A 9,390-nucleotide genomic window follows, 5' to 3' on the forward strand; every position below is an offset into this window, starting at 1 on the left:
TAATAATAATTGTGCACCTAGAGCAATTAAGATACATAAAAAAAGACTCCATAATATCAAAATAAAACAAAAATAGTAGACAAACTAATCTAAATGACCAAACAAAAACGTGAGCATCAAAATTTATGGGTAGGAGAGAGTTTAAAAAAAACTATATTTATACTTAAAAGAGGTAGCATCATAGTTAAAAACTAATATATTGTATCTTCTTCTTAATTATTTTATTTTTAGATGTGATGAAGTATTCCGTTAAGATTGGACTCTCTGTAATCACTCGAAAAAAGCTTCCTTTAATAATATAGATAGATAGATATTGATTTGTGTAGGGTATTTATTTTTGCATAGGTGTGCGATAGCCTATGAAAAGCACGTATACCAGGTAAGACACGACATGTACGAAGTGTAGAAGGCATGGACTCAAGCCATAAATACCAACGCCCGGGCTTAAAATGAAAATTCCAAAGTACCCGGGCTTGAAATGAAAATCCCAAAGTATGCGGTGACCGACCAAGTCTAGAAGGCTACATTAATTTGTGTAGGGTATTTATTTTTGTATAGGTGTGCGATAGCCTATGAAAACACGTATACCAGGTAAGGCACGACATGTTCGAAATTAAAAAGAGGAAAAGGGGTGTTGCGAGAATCGAACTCACGACCTCTCGCACCCGAAGCGAGAATCATACCACTAGACCAAACACCCTTGTTTGCCTTTCATTTGATAAAAGACATACTTAATAGTAATACGTTAAGTTGGACATCAACAATTCCTGTCGTTCTCAGTTGTTGTATAATAGTCTCATAAAATAAAAGGGATTATAAATTAGGGTTTGTGATTTGAATGTTTCCCCAAATTCAATGGGTGAACCCAGTAATAATCAAGTAAGTTTCCTTAATCTCCAATATTTGTTTACGTAATTACCTTAATGATGAATATGATGATTGATTAGTGTTAATTGAAACATAATTGGTTAATTATTAATATGTATGCAGTCAGTAGGAGTAGATAATACTTTCAGGAGAAAGTTTGATCGAGAGGAATACTTAGAACGAGCTCGTCAGCGTGAAGAAAAGGTGAGTCCCCTTTATTATTTTCTTCTTAACTTAACATCTCTTTTTCAATTATACTAACTTATTGTATGTATTTGCTGCTGCTGCTGCTTGTGTGATTTTAATCCAGGAAAAAGATCGCCTCAAACCTAAATGTAAATTGATGTTAATTTATCAACAAATTTACTTTATTTGAATTCGGTATTAACTCATACACTCATGGGTTGTTCCTGTTGTATATGTATGAATGTGCGTATGTATCTGCAGCTAAAGGCCCTCCAGTTCAAAGGCAGCCCCTCAAACACAGGGATTATGAAGTTGATCTCGAGTCTCGCCTCGGAAAGACCCAGGTTTCCAATTTCTCCTTTTTACGTTTCCTCTATATCCATTACTCGCATATGCTATGAGAGTTCTAGTTTGCGGATCATGTCAGCCAACCTTAAGTCATTTTGCCAATATGTTTTTTTTCTTTTTGTTATTTTGTAGGTCGTCACTCCGATCGCACCTCTAAGCCAGCAGGTATGCCCTACTTTCTCTTTTTACGTTCTTCCTTATAGGGCCGTCCCTGTCATTTTGGGTGCCCTGTACGAAATTGAAAAAATGATACACGTATATTTATATACTATAAATATAAAGTACTCCCACAGTCGCAATAATTTGTTTGCCTTTACCTCACAAAGAAAAAAATAAAAACAAACAAATAATTAGGAAAAATGAAAATTTGATAAAAAAAATGCTAATAATTCCCAACACTCATATATGATAAATTTAATTTTCTCTCACTTAATATCAATTAAAGTTCATTGCCATGTTGGTTAACTTAGAGCTCTTACATGTTAGCGCGGGTTCGATTCTCATTAGTAGCAGTTTATTTGATTTTTAAATGAAAAATAAAACGTGAAAATGTAGCTAAGCAGAATCGAACCTATGATGTTTAGAATGCAAGGTGACATTGCTACCACTACTCTTTTATCAGTATTCCTCACTTTTTAATCATTCTACTTTACTAATGTATGTACTACGGTGTAAATATGTAATAACCATTAAACTGTTTTAATCCAAGTTTTACCCTCCTTCCTTCTCGGGAAAGTGGCAAATAAGCCCCATATGTTTGACACTCTGCAAATTTGCCCTGTAAATTTTCTAGTAGTGCAAATTAACCCCATTAGTTATACCTCATGTGCAATTAAGCCCCAATTGGAGATATTCATGTAAATTTGTCGCCGGAAACAAAATGACATGGCAACGGAAAAATGACTAGGATAAGTTTAATATAAACAAAAGGAAAAAACATGTTATAGAAGCCAACTTTCAATTTTCCCCCAGTTTCATTTTTCAGTTTTTGGTGGTACTTGGGTAAGGAAAATAGCTCAAGGATCGTGCTTTTATGTCCTATGGAGCGAGTAAAGGCTACGGCTTAATAGGCAATTTAATTTACAGGATCTTCAATTACAAAATGGTGATCGACATGAAGGAATGAGTCCTTTAGACTACATCAAACAAAAATGAGATGAAAATGGAGAAAATGAAGGGATTTGAGTTAGGAGCTCAAAATATGAGAGGGGGAGAGATAAGGGGAAAGTAATGAAGCAAGTGATGCTGGGAATTTGGTTTAGTGTAACTTCATAATTTTTCTTTTTTTTAACTTCATCCTAGTCATTTTTTTAATTGCACATGAGCTATAACTAATGGGGCTAATTTGCACTAGTAGAAAGTTATGGGGCTAATTTGCACATAGTGTCAAACGTATGGGGTCAAGGATGCACTAGTTTTTGGAAATAAACCGGAAAAAGGTCACTTAATTGTCTACACCTCTTCTATTGTGTAGCAGTAGGGGGAGATGAAATACTCGATACTATTCTTATTACAGTTTTCTTGGAGACATCTTTGTCATTTCAACTCATGGATAAGAGTGTGTGCATCCACTCCCCTTACCCCGCCACAGGCATAAGCCTTTGAATCACATGATGATGTTTGTTTTGTTGCTCTAGTATTAGGTTTTGTAGCAGAGTTAGTGAATTTGAAATACGGATCATGGATATCTTATTGTTTTTTCTTGCCATCTCGGCCTAGTATTGGGTTTAGCATATTATTCTCGTCTCTCTGTCAAGAATACTTATTTATTGTTACATCCACCTTATTCCTTTGCTCAAACAAGAATTATATTAGGATGGTACTTTTGGAAGAACTAGACAAGCCATTGATGTTCTGATTCTTGTTTGCTTTGTAGTTTAGCCTTGTTAAGTTGGAGCTTTATTCATATAAGGTTGGTTATTGCTATGGTATCTTATTAGAGCTCCTGCTGCAGGCTGGTTACTTCTGTTCAGTTTGTGAATGTGTGGTAAAAGATTCGGCAAATTACTTGGATCACATCAATGGAAAGAAACGTAAGTTATTGTTAGAGTACAGACTGGTCTCTCTATCCTTTTTTTTTTTTTGCTTCCGTAGTGATCTATTGACTTTACTCAGTTAAGATAATCCTTCTTTTGTTCAGATCAAAGGGCTTTGGGGATGTCGATGCGAGCTGAACGAGCAACTCTTGATCAGGTTTAAGTCTTTTAGTAGAAGTAGTTTCTTGATCTGCTTTCTTTAGCATATACTCAATTTATATTGCTTATGTTGCGCTCTATAATCACTTTATTCAACTATTACTTCCCATTTCCTAGATATAGTTACTTCCGACAATCTTCAACGGTTAGATGGGTATCCTTGAGTGTTCAATCTATGTACTATTATCCAAGAGATAACTCTTCATTTACGAGATTGTAGATAGTGCGTTTAAGAACTACGCATTTAGGCCTAGGCTCTGGGATCTTCTGGATAAAGAGCATAACAGTGTACTTATCCTCTTTTAGTATAAGTAGTTTCTACTTTCTTGATCTGCTTTATTTAGCATCTACTCAATATATATTGCTTATGTTTCACTCAAACTGATCACTTTATATGGGTATCCTTGAGTGTTCAATCTATATACTATTAAGTATTATCCAAGAGATAATTCTTCATTTGCGAAATTCTAGAAGATTGTAGATAGTGTGTTTAACTGTTTAAGAACTAGGCATTTAGCCCTAGGCTCTCTGGCATCTTCTGGACAAAGAGCATAACAGTATACTTATCCTCATCTTTCAAAAAAAAAAAAAACAGTATACTTATCTTCTTTTTCCATCAGAGTACAAGAATAAGCATAACTGTATAATTATCCTCTTTTTCCGTTAAGTACAATAAGTTTGTTAACTATCTTACCACTCAACATTATTTTCTTCCCTTTATTTTTTTTTGGCCCGGCTGGTTGAGTTTTTGTGTGAACGTAGTATTCTGCTTGATATAACCTACGATAACTAGTCAATTAGGGTCTTCCGTGATAAGCAAGGAAAGGTCACCTTATTGAGGGGTATGAAGATAATTAGAGGATTTAGTGCTAATTTGTATCTGCTGCTTTACATTTACTAAGGTACCTTGATTGTGTTGATTTGCTTGCTTTATCTGAGAATACTGATTTCTTATCTCGTTTGGTTTAGGTTCGGCAACGATTCGAGGTTCTTAAGAAACGAAAAGCGCCCAGCTGTTTCTCAGAACAAGGTGAGACTATATTCAGTTCTTGTGTGACTAATAAGTTGTAAATTAATAGATTTTACACTTTCTCATGCAGTCAAGTGAACGTCTATTACATTGCACTTCTTTGCATGATGTATCTTTTTCGATTTATTAGATCGTGATCATGCATTGATTGTGCTGCTTTACTCATCCAGATCTTGATGAACGAATACTAAAACAGCAACAAGAGGAGGAGGAGAGGAAACGCCAGCGCCGGGAGAAGAAAAAGGAAAAGAAGGTTTGTCCTGTGGATGAAGTTACTTTTTTCCTTAATATTACACAAGCTTTTATGTGACTATCTCATCACATGTGAGACCAACCCATATAACTAAATGAGGAATTCCAAAGGATTTGGCTTAGCTTCACATGTGACTATGTGAGACCAACCCACTCACCGTATAAGTGAATGAGGAGTTCCTAAGGATTTGGCTTAGTTTCACATGTGAGAGTGTGAGACTATCTCATATCAGACTTGCCGTATTTGTTCTCTTCTTCCATTTCTTGTGGTCAATTCTTCAGCCTTCACTAATGAAGCCTATTATTTATTGTAACAGAAGGAGAAGATAGCCGAGGAGGAGCCTGAGATGGATCCCGACGTTGCTGCCATGATGGGATTTGGTGGCTTTGGGTCTTCGAAAAAGTGATAGCATCCATTGAACCCTTTCTTTGCGTTTGCTTTTGTAACCATGCTTAAAGTTTAAGTAGCTTTGGTTCTTAGAAAAAGTGATAGAATCCGTTGTGCCCTTTTTTTGAGGTTGCCTTTGTAATCATGCTTTAGAGTTGAAGTGCTAATTTGTAGTGCGGCTAGCTCAGTAATTTGTGTATCTTTCATGAACATCACCTGAGTTTATACATGTTGGAAGCAATATGGGTTATTCATTCATTGTTTTTGAATTTTGGTTAATATTTTCACCTTTCATTAACTCACTAGTTTTATTCCCGTGCAAAATATTGCACGGGAATAAATATCCAACAATTTGATTATATCTACAAATAATTAAGATTTTGAAAACGGGTAAATTGGGGTTTGATTTATTCTGTTTTGCAAGAATTCGGGACCGTGTTTTTTTCTTTTCATAATTATATATAACAAATGTTCAATTTATTTCTAAAAACTCTTTATTTGATTATTTTTCATGATTTTTGGATAATTTATAAAATCCCATATGTTCATTTTTTTTTGTATATATAACATGTGTTGTATAATTAATGTAATGTAAATTGTAATGGTAGAAATGGGAGAAATTGTAGAAATAGAAATTAATTGTTTCTTCAATTGTGTTCTACGCTCCTACCACTATTATACCATCAGACTTTATATATTGAAATTGATTTTCTCCAAATTCCATCTTTTTACATAATCAGGTTAAATAAAGGAAAATGAGTTAGCGTCACCCGGTGGCGCCCAAACTCGGCGCCACCCTCTCACAAGCAATAAATGTGGACCCCCAAAATAATGGATAAATCCCATAAAATAAGTGGGGACCCCAATAATAAAGGATGCATGTGAGAGGGTTACGCCAAAATTGAGCGCCACCCGGTGGCGTCGTATCTTAAATAAATATGAGGGAAGTTTGTGGTGAGACCCACTTTAGAAAATAATTTATTTTCCCTTAAAATAGGGAACCGATCAGAAATTTTTAAAAGACTTAGCTTTTATACTTAGAAGATGGATACATCGGGGAGGAAGTAATTAATAAGTCATCTAAAATAGAGAGATAAATATAAATATATATATATATATATATATATATATATATATATATATATATATATATATATATATATATATATATATATATATATATATATATATATATATATAGATTTGGGATCCTATGAGAACCACTAGTATAATGAGAACCATGAGAACCACTATACTACTAATAATAATAATGATAATACTACGGACCACATTAGACTTTATTTTGTTTGAAACCTAGGCGCACCCCCAAACCCTTCAATCTCATTCATTTTCTCATTTTCACTTTCTCACTCATCTCTCCTTCTCTCTCTTCGACCATCACCCTCTTCATCATCCATTCTGATCGCCCTCTTCGATCACCGTTAACCAAATCATAATTCCGTCACTTCTCAAATCTCAACTCATTCATCATAGCATTTTCGTTCCTCTAATCCGATTCAACCGCCATTACTGAGTTTCATTCCTACAAATTAAGGTAATCCGCTTCTTAAATTTATGGCGATTCTACGCCACTTTGTTCATGCTATGTAATTTTCCTTGAGATTCATCAATTTGTCTATAGCTATTACCCCTAATTTCGAGTAATTTCCCTAATTAAGCTAATTGATTGTTCTTATATGAGGAACTCTTAGATTTGTAGTCTTATGCTTCAACCTATGTGGAATTTTAGTTTAGTTAGAGTTAAGCAATAATCTAACCCTAATTTCTCATGTAGTTATTGCTTTTCATCTTCAACATTCGATAATGCTTCATTTCACTTCGTCCATTCTCAATTATGCAGGAATAGTTAGCTGCGTGGTTTACAATACCGAGTAATGCTCTAATTATGTTTATAAGATGTCATTGTAGGAGTTGCCTTTCAATTTGGTTTTTGATCTGTTGAGGATTGGCCAATGAATACTAGTCGATTCTAAATTATGCAGGAATAATTGTCCATTACCAAGGGTTAGAATCGAGTTTCCGATAGATTACCGAGCAGTGGTTAAGATATGAAGATTGTAGTAGTGTTACACAACACATATACCTAATACTTTACATAATGAGCTTTAGAATATTTCCGTTTTTCCTTTTCGAACTTGTTAATTAATTACCATCAGAGAATTGTTAGTGTTCTGCAATGGTCGCACAAGTGGTTGAAATGATATTATTGTGTTGCTCGTATTGAATAAATTAGGATAAGGGTGACATAACAATAGCACTTTTCGTCTTGGAAGTTATCTGTATTTTAGCTAATGTGGCACATCGAAAGAGAATAATATAATCATGTAAGTTACATTGATTCCGGAAAAATATGCCTATCCAAGTTTCATAATGTTCAGAGCATCAATAAACTTATGCTAGAGATCCACAGATTTCTGGCTAAGCAATCATGGTCAAAGGTCTGCTGCATAAGGCAATAAGCACGACAGGGACTGAAAAATTAGTAAATTTTCAGCAAAAACATATAAGAAAGAAAAAAACCGTACATGGCCAATACTACATTAGCCACTTAAAGACAACGAAAACGACATCAGACTCTTCATCCCAAATTGAGCTGGGGTTTTCTGATAAACTACTCAAAGATCATAAGATAAATAATACAGATCAGTATTCCAGTGCCTTAAGATATCAGTCAATCCTAAAAAGCTTTGGCTAACAAGAATCAAAGTGATGTTAAATAAAGACACATCAGATGATATTAGATATTTAGAGGCTTATGATACAACACAAATTCTCTTGAACTAGATTTTGTCTTAACACATTAACTGATAATTTATATGCGAGTTAATTGAATAGGCTTGATGCGAGTTAATAACCGAATTTGATGTTGAATTCTAGGTTGCAGTTGATCGTACTTGTAACTGCGTATCATTGGTACAGCAGAGGCAACGAGATACTGAATTTCGAGAGTCTACTAATGACCAGAGACAATGGTATGACCAGTTCCTTATAGTTGATTTGATAGTTTGTTCGATAAATGTTGCAATGCGATGTTTAATTTTTGTAGCCGATTAATAGAGTCCTGTGACACCTTATAAGTCTAGAGGCATTCCATTTCCCAAAATAATTCTTTTTTGTTTTGGTTTTCCAAAATGTGATTTGCTTGTGATTTTCCCTTCAATTATCGACTAAATATTCCTGCTTTAGATCAAGCAAACCGTAATTTGAGTCAATGAAAAACACTAGTTGGCTAAAGAAGCATAGGTTTACTAGTATGTGCTCAATTTTGTCTGGTTATTCTAATAATCTAATTGCTCTTGCAGTTGCTCGAGAAGCTAGTACTCATGAATAGAGCCATTAAAATTTGAGTTAAAATTGTTAGTCTTGATTGTACAATAATCATAGAAGAGTTCATTCATTAACTTGTTCGTCTCTTAAGTTAGGGTAAAGTATCAGCACGTGCTGCTGGTGAGCTGCTAGCTTGCTAGTTAAGTAGTTATCATTTCGCCCTGTTCGTGCTTTTTGCAGTCAAGTAATCATTATCAATGCATGAAGTAGCCTTGTAGATGCATGAAAAGGTAATACATGTGCATCAAACAACCGTGTACATGCATGAAATAAGTGCGTTATATGGGCAGGAAATAAGATTATATGTGCATGAAATAAGGTTATATGTGCATGATATAAGGTTGTATGTGCATTACAAAGGTCTCCAGTTGCATCTAATTACTATTGGTTTAGGGTTGGATTAGGCGGGTTAGATTCACCTGCATCCTTGCACTCCGGCAAGGGCACACCACAAAGGTCGGGATTATTTTTGTATTGGGTAGCCGGAAGAGTACTGAGTTGCCCCCTTTGAGGTATTTGGCCAGTTAACTGATTATTAGACAAATCAATCTGCACCAAAAATGAGTTCTGGGTGAACAAACTGAGGATTGGACCTGAGTACATACGCGTAAAATCACCGTTTCTGAGTGATGGTATTTGGTTCAATCTCTCAGGTCTGATTCCTACACACTCAAACAGCTCTCTTACTCCTTTACAACTATTGCCAACATTCCGAACAAAAATCAGGTAATTTCCAGATAAAATCTCAAGTAACTTAGGATTACCTTGCTGCCTAC

General features: G+C 34.8%; 1 protein-coding gene and 1 non-coding gene across 3 annotated transcripts; one reads left to right on the forward strand and one right to left on the reverse strand.

Moving 5' to 3' along the window:
• Nucleotides 1-628: 628 nt before the first annotated feature.
• On the reverse strand, nt 629-700 carry TRNAP-CGG (transfer RNA proline (anticodon CGG)). Its single transcript has one exon. It is a non-coding gene; the product is annotated as a tRNA-Pro (tRNA).
• Nucleotides 701-747: 47 nt separating this feature from the next.
• LOC141642805 (uncharacterized) lies at nt 748-5,524 on the forward strand. 2 transcript variants are annotated; one of them, XM_074451747.1, is made up of 10 exons: nt 748-879; nt 991-1,071; nt 1,178-1,202; nt 1,315-1,397; nt 1,534-1,566; nt 3,356-3,434; nt 3,542-3,594; nt 4,566-4,626; nt 4,797-4,879; nt 5,196-5,524. In XM_074451747.1, the coding sequence occupies exons 1-10, from the start codon at nt 856-858 to the stop codon at nt 5,283-5,285; spliced, it is 612 nt and encodes a 203-aa protein (XP_074307848.1). In that variant the 5' UTR covers nt 748-855; the 3' UTR covers nt 5,286-5,524. The 2 variants fall into 2 exon arrangements, with proteins under 2 accessions (XP_074307848.1, XP_074307847.1); XM_074451746.1 differs by lacking the exon at nt 1,534-1,566 and having other exon boundaries at nt 758-879; nt 1,315-1,419; nt 3,342-3,434.
• Nucleotides 5,525-9,390: the final 3,866 nt, after the last annotated feature.

Source organism: Silene latifolia, chromosome 2 (genome assembly GCF_048544455.1).
Source record: "Silene latifolia isolate original U9 population chromosome 2, ASM4854445v1, whole genome shotgun sequence".
Classification (NCBI taxonomy): Eukaryota; Viridiplantae; Streptophyta; class Magnoliopsida; order Caryophyllales; family Caryophyllaceae; genus Silene; species Silene latifolia.

What these genes read in the sequence shown, in the direction of transcription:
- LOC141642805 (XM_074451746.1), top strand. Translation starts at nt 856, where the DNA reads ATGGGTGAACCCAGTAATAATCAA. An exon ending in CTCGTCAGCGTGAAGAAAAG is followed by an intron (nt 1,072 to 1,177) that starts GTGAGTCCCCTT and finishes ATTTTAATCCAG; the next exon opens with GAAAAAGATCGCCTCAAACC. An exon ending in AACGAGCAACTCTTGATCAG is followed by an intron (nt 3,595 to 4,565) that starts GTTTAAGTCTTT and finishes CGTTTGGTTTAG; the next exon opens with GTTCGGCAACGATTCGAGGT.